Source organism: Oncorhynchus nerka, linkage group LG14, assembly GCF_034236695.1.
Source record: "Oncorhynchus nerka isolate Pitt River linkage group LG14, Oner_Uvic_2.0, whole genome shotgun sequence".
In the NCBI taxonomy this organism is placed as follows: Eukaryota; Metazoa; Chordata; class Actinopteri; order Salmoniformes; family Salmonidae; genus Oncorhynchus; species Oncorhynchus nerka.
In genome coordinates this window covers 20,243,255-20,268,204 of record NC_088409.1, presented here as the reverse complement: position 1 = coordinate 20,268,204, position 24,950 = coordinate 20,243,255, and the positions used below count along the sequence as shown (strand labels likewise).

The following is a 24,950-nucleotide window of genomic DNA, read 5'->3' as shown; positions in this document are numbered from 1 at the left end:
CCACACACTATAGTAGTTAACATACACAGACCACACAATGTAGTTAACATACACAGACCACACAATGTATTAAACATACACAGACCACACAATGTATTAGTTAACATACACAGACCACACAATGTAGTAGTTAACATACACAGACCACACACTATAGTAGTTAACACACACAGACCACACAATGTAGTAGTTAACATACACAGACCACACAATGTAGTTATTAACATACACAGACCACACAATGTAGTAGTTATTAACATACACAGACCACACAATGTAGTAGTTATTAACATACACAGAACATACAATGTAGTAGTTAACATACACAGAACATACAATGTAGTTATTAACATACACAGACCACACAATGTAGTAATTAACATACACAGACCACACAATGTAGTAGTTAACATACACAGACCACACAATGTAGTAGTTATTAACATACACAGACCACACAATGTAGTAGTTAACATACACAGACCACACACTATAGTAGTTAACATACACAGACCACACAATGTATAGTTAACATACACATAACATACAATGTAGTAGTTAACATACACAGACCACACACTATAGTAGTTAACATACACAGACCACACACTATAGTAGTTAACATACACAGAACATACAATGTAGTAGTTAACATACACAGACCACACACTATAGTAGTTAACATACACAGACCACACACTATAGTAGTTAACATACACAGACCACACACTATAGTAGTTAACATACACAGACCACACAATGTAGTAGTTATTAACATACACAGACCACACAATGTAGTAGTTAACATACACAGACCACATACACAGACCACACACACTATAGTAGTTAACATACACAGACCACACAATGTAGTAGTTAACATACACAGACCACACAATGTAGTAGTTAACATACACAGACCACACACTATAGTAGTTAACATACACAGACCACACAATGTAGTAGTTAACATACACAGACAGAGTTAACATACACAGACCACACACTATAGTAGTTAACATACACAGACCACACACTATAGTAGTAGTTAACATACACAGACCACACAATGTAGTAGTTAACATACACAGACCACACAATGTAGTAGTTAACATACACAGACCACACAATGTAGTAGTTAACATACACAGACCACACACTATACATACACAGACCACACAATGTAGTAGTTAACATACACAGACCACACAATGTAGTAGTTAACATACACAGACCACACAATGTAGTAGTTAACATACACAGACCACACAATATAGTAGTTAACATACACAGACCACACACTATAGTAGTTAACATACACAGACCACACACTATAGTAGTTAACATACACAGACCACACAATGTAGTAGTTAACATACACAGACCACACAATGTAGTAGTTAACATACACAGACCACACACTATAGTAGTTAACATACACAGACCACACAATGTAGTAGTTAACATACACAGACCACACAATGTAGTAGTTAACATAACATACACAGACCACACAATGTAGTTAGTTAACATACACAGACCACACAATGTAGTAGTTAAATACACAGACCACACAGTAGTAGTTATTAACATACACAGACCACACAATGTAGTAGTTAACATACACAGACACACAATGTATACACACTATAGTAGTTAACATACACAGACCACACAATATAGTAGTTAACATACACAGACCACACACTATAGTAGTTAACATACACAGACCACACACTATAGTAGTTAACATACACAGACCACACACTATAGTAGTTAACATACACAGACCACACACTATAGTAGTTAACATACACAGACCACACAATGTATTAGTTAACATACACAGACCACACAATGTATTAGTTAACATACACAGACCACACAATGTAGTAGTTAACATACACAGACCACACACTATGTAGTTAACATACACAGTTAAACATACACAGACCACACACTATAGTAGTTAACATACACAGACCACACAATGTAGTAGTTATTAACATACACAGACCACACAATGTAGTAGTTATTAACATACACAGAACATACAATGTAGTAGTTAACATACACAGAACATACAATGTAGTTATTAACATACACAGACCACACAATGTAGTAGTTAACATACACAGACCACACAATGTAGTAGTTAACATACACAGACCACACAATGTAGTAGTTATTACATACACAGACCACACAATGTAGTAGTTATTAACATACACAGACCACACACTATAGTAGTTAACATACACAGACCACACAATGTATAGTAGTTAACATACACAGACCACACACTATAGTAGTTAACATACACAGAACATACAATGTAGTAGTTAACATACACAGACCACACACTATAGTAGTTAACATACACAGACCACACACTATAGTAGTTAACATACACAGTACACAGACCACACAATAGTTAACATACACAGACATACACAGACCACACAATGTAGTAGTTAACATACACAGACCACACACTATAGTAGTTAACATACACAGACCACACACTATAGTAGTTAACATACACAGACCACACAATATAGTAGTTAACATACACAGACCACACAATGTAGTAGTTAACATACACAGACCACACAATGTAGTAGTTAAACATACACAGACCACACAATGTAGTTAGTTAACATACACAGACCACACACTATAGTAGTTAACATACACAGACCACACAATGTAGTAGTTATTAACATACACAGACCACATGTAGTAGTTAACATACACAGACCACACACTATAGTAGTTAACATACACAGACCACACAATGTAGTAGTTAACATACACAGACCATACAATGTAGTAGTTATTAACATACACAGACCACACAATGTAGTACATACACAGACCACACACTATAGTAGTTAACATACACAGACCACACAATGTAGTAGTTAACATACACAGACCACACAATGTAGTAGTTAACATACACAGACCACACACTATAGTAGACCACACAATGTTAACAACATACACAGACCACACAATAGTAGTTAACATACACAGACCACACAATGTAGTAGTTAACATACACAGACCACACAATGTAGTAGTTAACATACACAGACCACACAATGTAGTAGTTAACATACACAGACCACACAATGTAGTAGTTAACATACACAGACCACACAATACATATGTAGTAGTTAACATACACAGACCACACACTGTAGTAGTTAACATACACAGACCACACACTATAGTAGTTAACATACACAGACCACACAATGTAGTAGTTAAACATACACAGACCACACAATGTAGTAGTTATTAACATACACAGACCACACAATGTAGTAGTTAACATACACAGACCACACACTATAGTTAACATACACAGACCACACAATGTAGCAGTTATTAACATACACAGACCACACAATGTAGTAGTTAACATACACAGACCACACAATGTAGTAGTTAACATACACAGACCACACAATGTAGCAGTTATTAACATACACAGACCACACAATGTAGTAGTTAACATACACAGACCACACAATGTAGCAGTTAACATACACAGACCACACAATGTAGTAGTTAACATACACAGACCACACACTATAGTAGTTAACATACACAGACCACACACTATAGTAGTTAACATACACAGACCACACAATATAGTAGTTAAACATACACAGACCACACAATGTAGTAGTTAACATACACAGACCACACAATGTAGTAGTTAACATACACAGACCACACAATGTAGTAGTTAACATACACAGACCACACACTATAGTAGTTAACACACACAGACCACACAATGTAGTAGTTAACATACACAGACCACACAATGTAGTAGTTAACATACACAGACCACACAATGTAGTAGTTATTAACATACACAGACCACACAATGTAGTAGTTATTAACATACACAGACCACACAATGTAGTAGTTAACATACACAGAACATACAATGTAGTTAAACATACACAGACCACACAATGTAGTAATTAACATACACAGACCACACAATATAGTAGTTAACATACACAGACCACACAATGTAGTAGTTATTAACATACACAGACCACACAATGTAGTAGTTAACATACACAGACCACACACTATAGTAGTTAACATACACAGACCACACAATGTATTAGTTAACATACACAACAATGTAGTAGTTAACATACACAGACCACACACTATAGTAGTTAACATACACAGACCACACACTATAGTAGTTAACATACACAGAACATACAATGTAGTAGTTAACATACACAGACCACACAATGTAGTAATTAACATACACAGACCACACAATGTAGTAGTTAACATACACAGACCACACACTATAGTAGTTAACATACACAGACCACACACTATAGTAGTTAACATACACAGACCACACACTATAGTAGTTAACATACACAGACCACACAATGTAGTAGTTATTAACATACACAGACCACACAATGTAGTAGTTATTAACATACACAGACCACACAATGTAGTTATTAACATACACAGACCACACACTATAGTAGTTAACATACACAGACCACACAATGTAGTAGTTATTAACATACACAGACCACACAATGTAGTAGTTAACATACACAGACCACACACTATAGTAGTTAACATACACAGACCACACAATGTATTAGTTAACATACACAGAACATACAATGTAGTAATTAACATACACAGACCACACAATGTAGTAGTTAACATACACAGACCACACACTATAGTAGTTAACATACACAGACCACACACTATAGTAGTTAACATACACAGACCACACACTATAGTAGTTAACATACACAGACCACACAATGTAGTAGTTATTAACATACACAGACCACACAATGTAGTAGTTAACATACACAGACGACACACTATAGTAGTTAACATACACAGACCACACACTATAGTAGTTAACATACACAGACCACACAATGTAGTACACAGAACATTAACAACATACACAGACCACACAATGTAGTAGTTAACATACACAGACCACACACTATAGTAGTTAACATACACAGACCACACAATGTAGTAGTTAAACATACACAGACCACACAATGTAGTAGTTATTAACATACACAGACCACACAATGTAGTTAACATACACAGACCACACACTATAGTAGTTAACATACACAGACCACACAATGTAGTAGTTATTAACATACACAGACCACACAATGTAGTAGTTAACATACACAGACCACACACTATAGTAGTTAACATACACAGACCACACAATGTAGTAGTTAAACATACACAGACCACACAATGTAGTAGTTAACATACACAGACCACACAATAAGTAGTTAACATACACAGACCACACAATAGTAGTTAACATACACAGACCACACACTACATACACAGACCACACACTATAGTAGTTAACATACACAGACCACACACTATAGTAGTTAACATACACAGACCACACAATATAGTAGTTAACATACACAGACCACACAATGTAGTAGTTAACATACACAGACCACACAATGTAGTAGTTAACATACACAGACCACACAATATAGTAGTTAACATACACAGACCACACAATGTAGTAGTTAACATACACAGACCACACACTATAGTAGTTAACATACACAGACCACACAATATTAGTTAACATACACAGACCACACACTGTAGTAGTTAACATACACAGACCACACAATGTAGTAGTTATTAACATACACAGACCACACAATGTAGTAGTTATTAACATACACAGAACATACAATGTAGTAGTTAACATACACAGAACATACAATGTAGTTATTAACATACACAGACCACACAATGTAGTAATTAACATACACAGACCACACAATGTAGTAGTTAACACACAGACCACACAATGTAGTAGTTAAACATACACAGACCACACAATGTAGTAGTTAACATACACAGACCACACAATATAGTTATTAACATACACAGACCACACAATGTAGTAGTTAACATACACAGACCACACAATGTAGTAGTTAACATACACAGACCACACAATGTAGTAGTTATTAACATACACAGACCACACAATGTAGTAGTTAACATACACAGACCACACACTATAGTAGTTAACATACACAGACCACACAATGTATTAGTTAACATACACATAACATACAATGTAGTAGTTAACATACACAGACCACACAATGTAGTAGTTAACATACACAGACCACACAATGTAGTAGTTAACATACACAGACCAATGTAGTAGTTAACATACACAGAACATACAATGTAGTAGTTAACATACACAGACCACACAATGTAGTAGTTAACATACACAGACCACACAATGTAGTAATTAACATACACAGACCACACAATGTAGTTAACATACACAGACCACACAATGTAGTAGTTAACATACACAGACCACACAATGTAGTTAACATACACAGACCACACACTATAGTAGTTAACATACACAGACCACACACTATAGTAGTTAACATACACAGACCACACACTATAGTAGTTAACATACACAGACCACACAATGTAGTAGTTATTAACATACACAGACCACACAATGTAGTAGTTATTAACATACACAGACCACACAATGTAGTTATTAACATACACAGACCACACACTATAGTAGTTAACATACACAGACCACACAATGTAGTAGTTATTAACATACACAGACCACACAATGTAGTAGTTAACATACACAGACCACACAATGTAGTAGTTAACATACACAGACCACACACTATAGTAGTTAACATACACAGACCACACAATGTAGTAGTTATTAACATACACAGACCACACAATGTAGTAGTTAACATACACAGACCACACACTATAGTAGTTAACATACACAGACCACACAATGTAGTAGTTAAACATACACAGACCACACAATATAGTAGTTAACATACACAGACCACACAATGTAGTAGTTAACATACACAGACCACACACTATAGTAGTTAGTTAACATACACAGACCACACACTATAGTAGTTAACATACACAGACACAGACCACTATAGTAGTTAACATACACAGACCACACAATGTAGTAGTTAACATACACAGACCACACAATGTATAGTAGTAACATACACAGACCATACAATGTAGTAGTTAACAACATACACAGACCACACAATGTAGTAGTTAACATACACAGACCACACACTATAGTAGTTAACATACACAGACCACACACTATAGTAGTTAACATACACAGACCACACAATGTATTAACATACACAGACCACACAATGTAGTAGTTAACATACACAGACCACACAATGTAGTAGTTAACATACACAGACCACACACTATAGTAGTTAACATACACAGACCACACACTATAGTAGTTAACATACACAGACCACACAATGTAGTAGTTATTAACATACACAGACCACACAATGTAGTAGTTATTAACATACACAGACCACACAATGTAGTTATTAACATACACAGACCACACACTATAGTAGTTAACATACACAGACCACACAATGTAGTAGTTATTAACATACACAGACCACACAATGTAGTAGTTAACATACACAGACCACACACTATAGTAGTTAACATACACAGACCACACAATGTAGTAGTTATTAACATACACAGACCACACAATGTAGTAGTTAACATACACAGACCACACAATGTAGTAGTTAACATACACAGACCACACACTATAGTAGTTAACATACACAGACCACACACTATAGTAGTTAACATACACAGACCACACACTATAGTAGTTAACATACACAGACCACACAATAGTAGTTAACATAACATACACAGACCACACAATGTAGTTAACATACACAGACCACACAATGTAGTAGTTAACATACACAGACCACACAATGTAGTAGTTAACATACACAGACCACACAATGTAGTAGTTAACATACACAGACCACACAATGTAGTAGTTAACATACACAGACCACACAATGTAGTTATTAACATACACAGACCACACAATGTAGTAGTTATTAACATACACAGACCACACAATGTAGTAGTTATTAACATACACAGAACATACAATGTAGTAGTTAACATACACAGAACATACAATGTAGTTATTAACATACACAGACCACACAATGTAGTAATTAACATACACAGACCACACAATGTAGTAGTTAACATACACAGACCACACAATGTAGTAGTTAAACATACACAGACCACACAATGTAGTAGTTAAACATACACAGACCACACACTATAGTAGTTAACATACACAGACCACACAATGTATTAGTTAACATACACAGACCACACAATGTAGTAGTTAACATACACAGACCACACAATATAGTAGTTAACATACACAGACCACACACTATAGTAGTTAACATACACAGACCACACAATATAGTAGTTAACATACACAGACCACACAATGTAGTAATTAACATACACAGACCACACAATGTAGTAGTTAACATACACAGACCACACACTATAGTAGTTAACATACACAGACCACACACTATAGTAGTTAACATACACAGACCACACACTATAGTAGTTAACATACACAGACCACACAATGTAGTAGTTATTAACATACACAGACCACACAATGTAGTAGTTATTAACATACACAGACCACACAATGTAGTATTAACATACACAGACCACACACTATAGTAGTTAACATACACAGACCACACAATGTAGTAGTTATTAACATACACAGACCACACAATGTAGTAGTTAACATACACAGACCACACAATAGTAGTTAACATACACAGACCACACAATGTAGTTAGTTAACATACACAGAACATACAATGTAGTAGTTATTAACATACACAGACCACACAATAGTAGTTAACATACACAGACCACACAATGTAGTAGTTAACATACACAGACCACACAATGTAGTAGTTATTAACATACACAGACCACACAATGTAGTAGTTAACATACACAGACCACACACTATAGTAGTTAACATACACAGACCACACAATGTAGTAGTTATTAACATACACAGACCACACAATGTAGTAGTTAACATACACAGACCACACAATGTAGTAGTTAACATACACAGACCACACACTATAGTAGTTAACATACACAGACCACACACTATAGTAGTTAACATACACAGACCACACACTATAGTAGTTAACATACACAGACCACACATAGTAGTTAACATACACAGACCACACAATGTAGTAGTTAACATACACAGACCACACAATGTAGTAGTTAACATACACAGACCACACAATGTAGTAGTTAACATACACAGACCACACAATATAGTAGTTAACATACACAGACCACACAATGTAGTAGTTATTAACATACACAGACCACACAATGTAGTAGTTATTAACATACACAGACCACACAATGTAGTAGTTAACATACACAGACCACACACTATAGTAGTTAACATACACAGACCACACAATGTAGTAGTTAACATACACAGACCACACAATGTAGTAGTTAACATACACAGACCACACACTATAGTAGTTAACATACACAGACCACACAATGTAGTAGTTATTAACATACACAGACCACACAATGTAGTAGTTAACATACACAGACCACACACTATGTAGTAGACCACACACTTAACATACACAGACCACACAATATAGTAGTTAACATACACAGACCACACAATATAGTAGTTAACATACACAGACCACACACTATAGTAGTTAACATACACAGTTAACATACACAGACCACACAATGTAGTAGTTAACATACACAGACCAGTTAACATACACAGACCACACACTATAGTAGTTAACATACACAGACCACACAATGTAGTAGTTAACATACACAGACCACACAATGTAGTAGTTAACATACACAGACCACACAATGTAGTAGTTAACATACACAGACCACACAATGTAGTAGTTATTAACATACACAGACCACACAATGTAGTAGTTAACATACACAGACCATACAATGTAGTTATTAACATACACAGACCACACAATGTAGTAATTAACATACACAGACCACACAATGTAGTAGTTAACATACACAGACCACACAATGTAGTAGTTATTAACATACACAGACCACACAATGTAGTAGTTATTAACATACACAGACCACACAATGTAGTTAACATACACAGACCACACAATGTATTAGTTAACATACACATAACATAGTAGTTAACATACACAGACCACACACTATAGTAGTTAACATACACAGACCACACAATGTAGTAGTTAACATACACAGACCACACAATGTAGTAGTTAACATACACAGACCACACACTATAGTAGTTAACATACACAGACCACACACTATAGTAGTTAACATACACAGACCACACACTATAGTAGTTAACATACACAGACCACACAATGTAGTAGTTATTAACATACACAGACCACACAATGTAGTAGTTATTAACATACACAGACCACACAATGTAGTTATTAACATACACAGACCACACACTATAGTAGTTAACATACACAGACCACACAATGTAGTAGTTAACATACACAGACCACACAATGTAGTAGTTAACATACACAGACCACACAATGTAGTAGTTAACATACACAGACCACACAATGTAGTAGTTAACATACACAGACCACACAATGTAGTAGTTAACATACACAGACCACACAATGTAGTAGTTAACATACACAGACCACACACTATAGTAGTTAACATACACAGACCACACACTATAGTAGTTAACATACACAGACCACACACTATAGTAGTTAACATACACAGACCACACAATGTAGTAGTTAACATACACAGACATACAATGTAGTAGTTAACATACACAGAACATGTAGTTATTAACATACACAGACCACACACACAATGTAGTAGTTAACATACACAGACCACACAATGTAGTAGTTATTAACATACACAGACCACACAATGTAGTAGTTATTAACATACACAGACCACACACTATAGTAGTTAACATACACAGACCACACAATGTATTAGTTAACATACACATAACATACAATGTAGTAGTTAACATACACAGACCACACAATGTAGTAGTTATTAACATACACAGACCACACAATGTAGTAGTTATTAACATACACAGACCACACACTATAGTAGTTAACATACACAGACCACACAATGTATTAGTTAACATACACATAACATACAATGTAGTAGTTAACATACACAGACCACACAATGTAGTAATTAACATACACAGACCACACAATGTAGTAGTTATTAACATACACAGAACATACAATGTAGTTATTAACATACACAGACCACACAATGTAGTAATTAACATACACAGACCACACAATGTAGTAGTTAACATACACAGACCACACAATGTAGTAGTTAACATACACAGACCACACAATGTAGTAGTTAACATACACAGACCACACAATGTAGTAGTTAACATACACAGACCACACAATGTAGTAGTTATTAACATACACAGACCACACAATGTAGTAGTTATTAACATACACAGACCACACAATGTAGTTATTAACATACACAGACCACACACTATAGTAGTTAACATACACAGACCACACAATGTAGTAGTTATTAACATACACAGACCACACAATGTAGTAGTTAACATACACAGACCACACACTATAGTAGTTAACATACACAGACCACACAATGTAGTAGTTATTAACATACACAGACCACACAATGTAGTAGTTAACATACACAGACCACACACTATAGTAGTTAACATACACAGACCACACACTATAGTAGTTAACATACACAGACCACACACTATAGACATACACAGACCACACACTATAGTAGTTAACATACACAGACCACACACTATAGTAGTTAACATACACAGACCACACAATGTATTAGTTAACATACACAGACCACACAATGTATTAGTTAACATACACAGACCACACAATGTAGTAGTTAACATACACAGACCACACACTATAGTAGTTAACATACACAGACCACACACTGTAGTAGTTAACATACACAGACCACACAATAGTAGTTAAACATACACAGACCACACAATGTAGTAGTTATTAACATACACAGACCACACAATGTAGTAGTTATTAACATACACAGACCACACAATGTAGTAGTTAACATACACAGACCACACAATGTAGTAGTTAACATACACAGACCACACAATGTAGTAGTTATTAACACATGTAGTAGTTAACATACACAGACCACACAATGTAGTAGTTTAACATACACAGACCACACACTATAGTAGTTAACATACACAGACCACACAATGTAGTAGTTATTAACATACACAGACCACACACTATAGTAGTTAACATACACAGACCACACAATGTAGTAGTTAACATACACAGACCACACAATGTAGTAGTTAACATACACAGACCACACACTATAGTAGTTAACATACACAGACCACACACTATAGTAGTTAACATACACAGACCACACACTGTAGTAGTTAACATACACAGACCACACAATGTAGTAGTTAACATACACAGACCACACAATGTAGTAGTAGTTAACATACACAGACCACACAATATAGTAGTTAACATACACAGACCACACAATGTAGTAGTTAACATACACAGACCACACAATGTAGTAGTTATTAACATACACAGACCACACAATGTAGTAGTTAACATACACAGACCACACACTATAGTAGTTAACATACACAGACCACACAATGTAGTAGTTAACATACACAGACCACACACTATAGTAGTTAACATACACAGACCACACACTATAGTAGTTAACATACACAGACCACACAATGTAGTAGTTAACATACACAGACCACACACTATAGTAGTTAACATACACAGACCACACAATGTAGTAGTTAAACATACACAGACCACACAATGTAGTAGTTAACATACACAGAACATACAATGTAGTAGTTAACATACACAGACCACACAATGTAGTAATTAACATACACAGACCACACAATGTAGTTATTAACATACACAGACCACACAATGTAGTAGTTAACATACACAGACCACACAATGTAGTAGTTATTAACATACACAGACCACACAATGTAGTAGTTAACATACACAGACCACACACTATAGTAGTTAACATACACAGACCACACAATGTATTAGTTAACATACACAGAACATACAATGTATTAGTTAACATACACAGACCACACAATGTAGTAGTTATTAACATACACAGACCACACAATGTAGTAGTTAACATACACAGACCACACACTATAGTAGTTAACATACACAGACCACACAATGTATTAGTTAACATACACATAACATACAATGTAGTAGTTAACATACACAGACCACACAATGTAGTAATTAACATACACAGACCACACAATGTAGTAGTTATTAACATACACAGACATACACAGAACAAATGTAGTAGTTAACATACACAGACCACACAATGTAGTAATTAACATACACAGACCACACAATGTAGTAGTTAAACATACACAGACCACACAATGTAGTAGTTAACATACACAGACCACACACTATAGTAGTTAACATACACAGACCACACAATGTATTAGTTAACATACACAGAACATTGTAGTAATTAACATACACAGACCACACAATGTAGTAGTTAACATACACAGACCACACACTATAGTAGTTAACATACACAGACCACACACTATAGTAGTTAACATACACAGACCACACACTATAGTAGTTAACATACACAGACCACACAATGTAGTAGTTATTAACATACACAGACCACACAATGTAGTAGTTAACATACACAGACGACACACTATAGTAGTTAACATACACAGACCACACACTATAGTAGTTAACATACACAGACCACACACTATAGTAGTTAACATACACAGACCACACAATGTATTAGTTAACATACACAGAACATACAATGTAGTAATTAACATACACAGACCACACAATGTAGTAGTTAACATACACAGACCACACACTATAGTAGTTAACATACACAGACCACACAATGTAGTAGTTATTAACATACACAGACCACACAATGTAGTAGTTATTAACATACACAGACCACACAATGTAGTTATTAACATACACAGACCACACACTATAGTAGTTAACATACACAGACCACACAATGTAGTAGTTATTAACATACACAGACCACACAATGTAGTAGTTAACATACACAGACCACACACTATAGTAGTTAACATACACAGACCACACAATGTAGTAGTTATTAACATACACAGACCACACAATGTAGTAGTTAACATACACAGACCACACAATGTAGTAGTTAACATACACAGACCACACACTATAGTAGTTAACATACACAGACCACACACTATAGTAGTTAACATACACAGACCACACACTATAGTAGTTAACATACACAGACCACACACTATAGTAGTTAACATACACAGACCACACAATGTAGTAGTTAACATACACAGACCACACAATGTATTAGTTAACATACACAGACCACACAATGTAGTAGTTATTAACATACACAGACCACACAATGTAGTAGTTAACATACACAGACCACACACTATAGTAGTTAACATACACAGACCACACAATAGTAGTTAACATACACAGACCACACACTATAGTAGTTAACATACACAGACCACACAATGTAGTAGTTAACATACACAGACCACACAGAACATACAATGTAGTTATTAACATACACAGACCACACACAATGTAGTTATTAACATACACAGACCACACAATGTAGTAGTTAACATACACAGACCACACAATGTAGTAGTTAACATACACAGACCACACAATGTAGTAGTTAAACATACACAGACCACACAATGTAGTAGTTAAACATACACAGACCACACACTATAGTAGTTAACATACACAGACCACACAATGTATTAGTTAACATACACATAACACAATGACATACACAGACCACACAATGTAGTAGTTATTAACATACACAGACCACACAATGTAGTAGTTATTAACATACACAGACATACACACAATACAGTAGTTAACATACACAGACCACACAATGTAGTAATTAACATACACAGACCACACAATGTAGTAATTAACATACACAGACCACACAATGTAGTAGTTATTAACATACACAGACCACACAATGTAGTAGTTAACATACACAGACCACACAATGTAGTAGTTAACATACACAGACCACACACTATAGTAGTTAACATACACAGACCACACACTATAGTAGTTAACATACACAGACCACACACTATAGTAGTTAACATACACAGACCACACAATGTAGTAGTTATTAACATACACAGACCACACAATGTAGTAGTTATTAACATACACAGACCACACAATGTAGTTATTAACATACACAGACCACACACTATAGTAGTTAACATACACAGACCACACAATGTAGTAGTTATTAACATACACAGACCACACAATGTAGTAGTTAACATACACAGACCACACAATGTAGTAGTTAACATACACAGACCACACACTATAGTAGTTAACATACACAGACCACACAATGTAGTAGTTATTAACATACACAGACCACACACTATAGTAGTTAACACACACAGACCACACACTATAGTAGTTAACATACACAGACCACACAATGTAGTAGTTATTAACATACACAGACCACACAATGTAGTAGTTAACATACACAGACCACACAATGTAGTAGTTAACATACACAGACCACACACTATAGTAGTTAACATACACAGACCACACACTATAGTAGTTAACATACACAGACCACACACTATAGTAGTTAACATACACAGACCACACAATGTATTAGTTAACATACACAGACCACACAATGTAGTAGTTAACATACACAGACCACACAATGTAGTAGTTAACATACACAGACCACACACTGTAGTAGTTAACATACACAGACCACACACTATAGTAGTTAACATACACAGACCACACACTATAGTAGTTAACATACACAGACCACACAATGTAGTAGTTATTAACATACACAGAACATACAATGTAGTAGTTAACATACACAGAACATACAATGTAGTTATTAACATACACAGACCACACAATGTAGTAATTAACATACACAGACCACACAATGTAGTAGTTAACATACACAGACCACACAATGTAGTAGTTATTAACATACACAGACCACACAATGTAGTAGTTATTAACATACACAGACCACACACTATAGTAGTTAACATACACAGACCACACAATGTACATACACACAATGTAGTAGTTAACATACACAGACCACACACTATAGTAGTTAACATACACAGACCACACACTATAGTAGTTAACATACACAGAACATACAATGTAGTAGTTAACATACACAGACCACACAATGTAGTAATTAACATACACAGACCACACAATGTAGTAGTTATTAACATACACAGAACATACAATGTAGTAGTTAACATACACAGAACATACAATGTAGTTATTAACATACACAGACCACACAATGTAGTAATTAACATACACAGACCACACAATGTAGTAATTAACATACACAGACCACACAATGTAGTAGTTAACATACACAGACCACACAATGTAGTAGTTAACATACATAGACCACACACTATAGTAGTTAACATACACAGACCATATAGTAGTTACAGACCACACACTATAGTAGTTAACATAACATCATACACAGACCACACAATGTATTAGTTAACATACACAGACCACACAATGTAGTAGTTAACATACACAGACCACACAATGTAGTAGTTAACATACATAGACCACACACTATAGTAGTTAACATACACAGACCACACACTATAGTAGTTAACATACACAGACCACACAATGTAGTAGTTATTAACATACACAGACCACACAATGTAGTAGTTATTAACATACACAGACCACACAATGTAGTTACATACACAGACCACACACTATAGTAGTTAACATACACAGACCACACAATGTAGTAGTTATTAACATACACAGACCACACAATGTAGTAGTTAACATACACAGACCACACAATGTAGTAGTTAACATACACAGACCAACATACACAGACCACACAATGTAGTAGTTAACATACACAGACCACACAATATAGTAGTTAACACACACAACCACACAATATAGTAGTTAACATAACATACAGACCACACACTATAGTAGTTAACATACACAGACCACACAATGTATAGTAGTTAACATACACAGACCACACAATATAGTTAGTTAACATACACAGACCACACACATGTAGTAGTTAACATACACAGACCACACAATGTAGTAGTTAACATACACAGACCACACAATGTAGTAGTTAACAATGTAGTAGTTAACATACACAGACCACACAATGTAGTAGTTAGTTAACATACACAGACCACACACTATAGTAGTAGTTAACATACACAGACCACACAAGTAGTAGACCACACAATAGTTAACATACACAGACCACACAATGTAGTTAGTTAACATACACAGACCACACAATGTAGTAGTTAACATACACAGACCACACAATGTAGTAGTTAACATACACAGACCACACAATAGTAGTTAACATACACAGACCACACACTATACAGACCACACAATTAACATACACAGACCACACACTATAGTACACAGACCACACACAATGTAGTAGTAGTTAACATACACAGACCACACAATGTAGTAGTTATTAACACAGACACAGACCACACAATGTAGTAGTTAACATACACAGACCACACAATGTAGTTAGTTAACATACACAGACCACACACATATGTAGTAGTTAACATACACAGACCACACAATGTAGTAGTTAACATACACAGACCACACACTATAGTAGTTAACATACACAGACCACACACATACACAGAACATACAATGTATAGTTAACATACACAGACCACACAATGTAGTAGTTATTAACATACACAGACCACACAATGTAGTAGTATTAACATACACAGACCACACACTATAGTAGTTAACATACACAGACCACACAATGTATTAGTTAACATACACAGATACAATGTAGTTTAACATTAACATACACAGACCACACAATGTAGTAGTTAACATACACAGACCACACAATGTAGTAGTAGTTAACATACACAGACCACACAATGTAGTAATTAACATACACAGACCACACAATGTAGTAGTTATTAACATACACAGACCACACAATGTAGTAGTTAACATACACAGACCACACAATGTAGTAGTTAACATACACAGACCACACAATGTAGTAGTTAACATACACAGACCACACACTATAGTAGTTAACATACACAGACCACACACTATAGTAGTTAACATACACAGACCACACAATGTAGTAGTTAACATACACAGACCACACAATGTAGTAGTTAACATACACAGACCACACAATGTAGTAGTTAACATACACAGACCACACACTATAGTAGTTAACATACACAGACCACACAATGTAGTTATTAACATACACAGACCACACAATGTAGTAAACATACACAGACCACACAATGTAGTAGTTAACATACACAGACCACACACTATAGTAGTTAACATACACAGACCACACAATGTAGTAGTTAACATACACAGACCACACAATGTAGTAGTTAACATACACAGACCACACACTATAGTAGTTAACATACACAGACCACACAATGTACACAGACCACACAATGTAGTAGTTAACATACACAGACCACACAATGTAGTAGTTAACATATATAGTAGTTAACATACACAGACCACACACTATAGTAGTTAACATACACAGACCACACACTATAGTAGTTAACATACACAGACCACACAATATAGTAGTTAACATACACAGACCACACAATAGTAGTTAACATACACAGACCACACAATACATACACAGACCACACAATGTAGTAGTTATTAACATACACAGACCACACAATGTAGTTATTAACATACACAGACCACACACTATAGTAGTTAACATACACAGACCACACAATGTATTAGTTAACATACACAGAACATACAATGTAGTTATTAACATACACAGACCACACAATGTATTAGTTAACATACACAGAACATACAATGTATTAGTTAACATACACAGACCACACAATGTAGTAGTTATTAACATACACAGACCACACAATGTAGTAGTTAACATACACAGACCACACACTATAGTAGTTAACATACACAGACCACACAATGTAGTAGTTAACATACACAGACATACAATGTAGTAGTTAACATACACAGACCACACAATGTAGTAGTTAACATACACAGACCACACACTATAGTAGTTAACATACACAGACCACACAATGTAGTAGTTAACATACACAGACCACACAATGTAGTAGTTAACATACACAGACCACACACTATAGTAGTTAACATACACAGACCACACAATGTAGTAGTTAACATACACAGAACATACAATGTAGTAGTTAACATACACAGACCACACACTATAGTAGTTAACATACACAGACCACACACTATAGTAGTTAACATACACAGACCACACAATGTAGTAGTTAACATACACAGACCACACAATGTAGTTAACATACTGAATACACACTATAGTAGTTAACATACACAGACCACACACTATAGTAGTTAACATACACAGACCACACAATGTAGTAGTTATTAACATACACAGACCACACAATGTAGTTATTAACATACACAGACCACACACTATAGTAGTTAACATACACAGACAAACACTATAGTAGTTAACATACACAGACAAACACTATAGTAGTTAACATACATGTGATACAAGTTAGTATTTGATGTCCATCCATGTCATGGATGTGGACAGACAGGTGGAAACTGCCCACTAGGGGCAACAGTGAGTGCTGTTACCTTCAAGTAGGTTTGGGCATTGTGGACGGGGATGGTGGATGGGCCTAAGCATCTGCCTCCGATTCAAATCAAATCAAATCAAAATGTATTTGTCACACGTGCCGAATACAACAGGTGACCTTACAGTGAAATGCTTACTTACAGGCTCTAACCAATAGTGCGAAAAAAAGTTGTGTGTGTGTGTAGGTAAGTAAAGAAATAAAACAACAGTAAAAAGACATTTGAAAATAACAGTAGCACGGCTATAAACAGACACCTGTTAGTCAGGCTGATTGAGGTAGTATGTACATGTAGGTATGGTTAAAGTGACTGTGCATATATGATGAACAGAGAGTAGCAGTAGCGTAAAAGAGGGGTTGGTGGATGGTGGGACACAATGCAGTTCTTCTCCTCTTAGCCAATGTGTGGGAGCACTGGTTGGTCGGCCAATTGAGGTAGTATGTACATGAATGTATAGTTAAAGTGACTATGCATATATGATAAACAGAGTAGCAGCAGAGTAAAAGAGGGGTTGGGTGAGGCACACAATGCAAATAGTCCGGGTAACCATTTTGGTTACCTGTTCAGGAGTCTTATGGCTTGGGGGTAAAAACTGTTGAGAAGCCTTTTTGTCCTCGACTTGGCACTCCGGTACTGCTTGCCATGCGATAGTAGAGAGAACAGTCTGTGGCTGGGGTCTTTGACAATTGTTAGGGCCTTCCTCTGACACCGCCTGGTGTAGAGGTCCTGGATGGCAGGCACCTTAGCCCCAGTGATGTACTGGGCCGTACACACTACCCTCTGTAATGCCTTGCGGTCGGAGGCCGAGCAATTACCGTACCAGGCAGTGATGCAACCGGTCAGGATGCTCTCGATGTTGCAGCTGTAGAACCTTTTGAGGATCTCAGGACCCATGCCAAATCATTTTAGTTTCCCGAGCGGGAATAGACTTTGTCGTGCCCTCTTCACAACTGTCTTGTTGTGTTTGGACCATTCTAGTTTGTTGTTGATGTGGACACCAAGGAATTTGAAGCTCTCAACCTGCTCCACTACAGCCCCGTCGATGAGAATGGGGACGAGCTCGGTGGTCCTTTTCCTGTGGTCCATAATCATCTCCTTAGTCTTGGTTACGTTGAGGGATAGGTTGTTATTCTGGCACCACCCGGCCAGGTCTCTGACCTCCTCCCTATAGGCTTTCTCGTCTATGTCGGTGATCAGGCCTACCACTGTTGTGTCGTCTGCAAACTTAATGATGGTGTTGGAGTTGCAGTCATGGGTTAACAGGGAGTACAGGAGGGGACTGAGCACGCACCCCTGGGGAGCTTCAGTGTTGAGGATCAGCGTGGCAGATGTGTTGCTACCTACCCTTACCACCTCTGGGCGGCCCGTCAGGAAGTCCAGGATCCAGTTGCAGAGGGAGGTGTTTAGTCCCAGGTTCCTTAGCTTAGTGATGAGCTTTGAGTGTACTATGGTGTTGAACGCTGAGCAGTAGTCAGTGAATAGCATTCTCATATAGGTGTTCCTTTTGTCCAGGTAGGAAAGGGCAGTGTGGAGTGCAATAGAGATTGCATTATCATTCCAAAGGTTGCATGTTCAAATCCAGCAATAGAAAGTTGTTTCAGATTTTTAAAATTAAGCCTATCCCTATTAAGCCTTAACCCTTACCTTAACCATTCAGAGTTAATGTCTAACCTTAACCCTTACCTTAACCATTCAGAGTTAATGTCTAACCTTAAACCTTACCTTAACCATTCAGAGTTAATGTCTAACCTTAACCCTTACCTTAACCATTCTGAGTTCATGTCTAACCTTAAGAATTTGGAGTTAATGCCTAAGCTTAACAATTCTGACTTAATACCTAAACTTAACCTTAAACACATCCAAATTTGACATTTGGAACAATGGTCTAATTCTGATGTGAGACTGTGAGAGCTGGTAGGACACACACACAGACATACACACACTGTCGATTCACAGATCTGACAAGTATCTGCATGCACACACATACACAATGTCATTTAGTATAGACCCACACACACATCCCAGCTTCATGTTGTTGTTGTTGTTGTTGTTGTAGCTGGAGGCCTTAGTGGGTTCAGAACCAGTAGAAGGTCCAGTCATCATCACCATCAACGTGTTGGATGTCAACAACCACGCCCCGTCCTTCAACCAGACTGACTACATCGGCATCGTCAAGGAACGTACCCCCGCAGGTCTGTCTGCCTGTCACTCTGTCTGTCATTCTGTCTGACTGACTGTCTGTCACTCTGTCTGTCACTCTGTCTGACTGACTGTCTGTCACTCTGTCTGTCACTCTGTCTGACTGACTGTCTGTCACTCTGTCTGTCACTCTGTCTGACTGACTGTCTGTCACTCTGTCTGTCACTCTGTCTATCCGTCTGTTTGTCTGTCTGTGTGTGTGTTCATTATGTGTGTGTGTGTGTTGCAGGTGTTCCATTTGCGCGTGTGTTTGCTACTGACCTGGATGACCCAGAGTCTCCCAACGCCCATCTTAGTTACACCTTGGTCTCCCAGATCCCCAACAGAGACAACACCCTGTTCTTCGAGATCAACAGCAACACAGGAGAGATTTCTACTACTGCCGAGGGTAACACACACACACACACACACTCCCGGAGATCCTCAAAGTGCACACACATAGATCATCCCAGATGTTGTGGTCTCTAATCTCATCCTGTATGAGTGCTAATCTGTGAGTTCTGCATCCTTTAATCTCACACCAGCCCGGATTACCACAACTCAACTCTCGTGCTCCAGATTATTTATTTATGTTTTCTTTTTCTTTCACCTTTATTTAACCAGGTAGGCTAGTTGAGAACACCTTTATTTAACCAGGTAGGCTAGTTGAGAACACCTTTATTTAACCAGGTAGGCTAGTTGAGAACACCTTTATTTAACCAGGTAGGCTAGTTGAGAACACCTTTATTTAACCAGGTAGGCTAGTTGAGAACACCTTTATTTAACCAGGTAGGCTAGTTGAGAACACCTTTATTTAACCAGGTAGGCTAGTTGAGAACACCTTTATTTAACCAGGTAGGCTAGTTGAGAACACCTTTATTTAACCAGGTAGGCTAGTTGAGAACACCTTTATTTAACCAGGTAGGCTAGTTGAGAACACCTTTATTTAACCAGGTAGGCTAGTTGAGAACAAGTTCTCATTTGCAACTGCGACCTGGCCAAGATAAAGCATAGCAGTGTGAACAGACAACACAGAGTTACACATGGAGTAAACAATTAACAAGTCAATAACACAGTAGAAAAAAAATGGGCAGTCTATATACAATGTGTGCAAAAGGCATGAGGAGGTAGGCGAATAATACAATTTTGCAGATTAACACTGGGGTGATAAATGATCAGATGGTCATGTACAGGTAGAGATATTGGTGTGCAAAAGAGCAGATAAGTAAATAAATAAATATAAATTTAAAAAAACAGTATAAAAACAGTATGGGAATGAGGTAGGTGAAAATGGGTGGGCTATTTACCAATAGACTATGTACAGCTGCAGCGATCGGTTAGCTGCTCGGATAGCTGATAGATTGACCACGTGATTATGTTACTGATTACAGCTGTGTGTGTGTGTGTGTGTGTGTGTGTGTGTGTGTGTGTGTGTGTGTGTGTGTGTGTGTGTGTTCCTGCAGGAGAGCGTCTGCTGAAGGCCAGAGAAAGTGTTATTCATTCCAGAGGAGGGGACTTCAGTGATTCTCTGAAGAAGAGGTTTGATGACTACTGCACCCCCACAGGGGACATCCCTTATGAACTCAACCCCTTCTACAGCTGTGTGCAGAGAGCAGGTCTGTGTGTACTTCACTATATTTACTTGTAGTTTAAGATGAAACTATAAAATCACTATTGTCAGGTAAACCTGACCAAGATGGTCCAAATAGATAGATGATTGAGCCCATAGCAGACCACAAGGGGGAGGATAAAGAGAAAAAGAGGAGGGCATTTCAGAGAGGATGCAAATAGAGCAGAGCACATGCAGACACTTGGAAACATGTCAGGCAGAGAGAGAGAGAGAGAGAGCGAGAGAGGGGGGGGGGATAAAGAGAGGGGGGATAAAGAGAGAGAGATAGGGATAGAGAGAGCGAGAAGGATAGAGAGCGAGGGATAGATAGATTAATTCAAGTGATTAAGGCTGATTAAGAGGTTAATGGTGTGATTGAGAGGCTGCTGAACAGAACCTCCTCTACATAATGTTGTTGAGTTCAGCTGTGGCCACTGGCCAGAGCAGCCTGACCTCTCACCTCTAACCCCTGTGTTGTCACACAGAGAGCCCCGAGGTCATGCTCAGATATTCCCGTATAGTACACTACTACTAGTACACTACTTTTGTCCAGGGCCCTACGTTTGGCCAGTTCCTCCATAGACATACAGGGCGACAGTCAAACACAGTGTGCCATATGGGAAATAAGGAATCATTTGGGCCTGTCTTCTTCGGTGGTGCCTGTGTATTGACTGTGAATGGTCCTGTTTCTTCCTCTGTGGTTGTAGAGTCTCGGAGGCTGAACCCTCTGGAAGACCCAGACTTCACTCTGATTGTTCGTGTGGAGGACATGGGCGGGGAGTCGGTGAACGCTCTCAACGGTAACGCGAGGGTTACAATTGTCGTGCAGGAGAACCTGTGGGTCAATCCTGGACCGATCAACCTCAGAGAACAGTTGAAAGGGATATACCCCATGCCCATCGGCAAGGTACGGCAGGGGTGGAAATCACACTCACACAATCACTATAGGTGCCCCAGTACCTAACTAAGGAGACTGTTTAGAAAACACTAAGGACCTAAAGGAGACAGTTTAGAAAACACTAAGGACATAAAGAGACTGTTTAGAAAACACTAAGAACCTAAAGAGACTGTTTAGAAAACACTAAGAACCTAAAGAGACTGTTTAGAAAACACTAAGGACATAAAGAGACTGTTTAGAAAACACTAAGAACCTAAAGAGACTGTTTAGAAAACACTAA

The 24,950-nt window shown here is 37.2% G+C and overlaps 1 protein-coding gene across 1 annotated transcript in view; it reads left to right on the top strand.

Annotated features, from left to right (window-relative positions):
- LOC135575172 (cadherin-17-like) overlaps positions 1-24,950 on the top strand; it is an 80,412-nt gene that overhangs the window by 44,952 nt on the left and 10,510 nt on the right. Inside the window, exons 5-8 of the mRNA XM_065027725.1 lie at positions 22,042-22,177; positions 22,414-22,572; positions 23,627-23,779; positions 24,480-24,679. Coding sequence (XP_064883797.1) covers positions 22,042-22,177; positions 22,414-22,572; positions 23,627-23,779; positions 24,480-24,679 — 648 coding nt within the window. The remainder of the gene's footprint in view (positions 1-22,041; positions 22,178-22,413; positions 22,573-23,626; positions 23,780-24,479; positions 24,680-24,950) is intronic.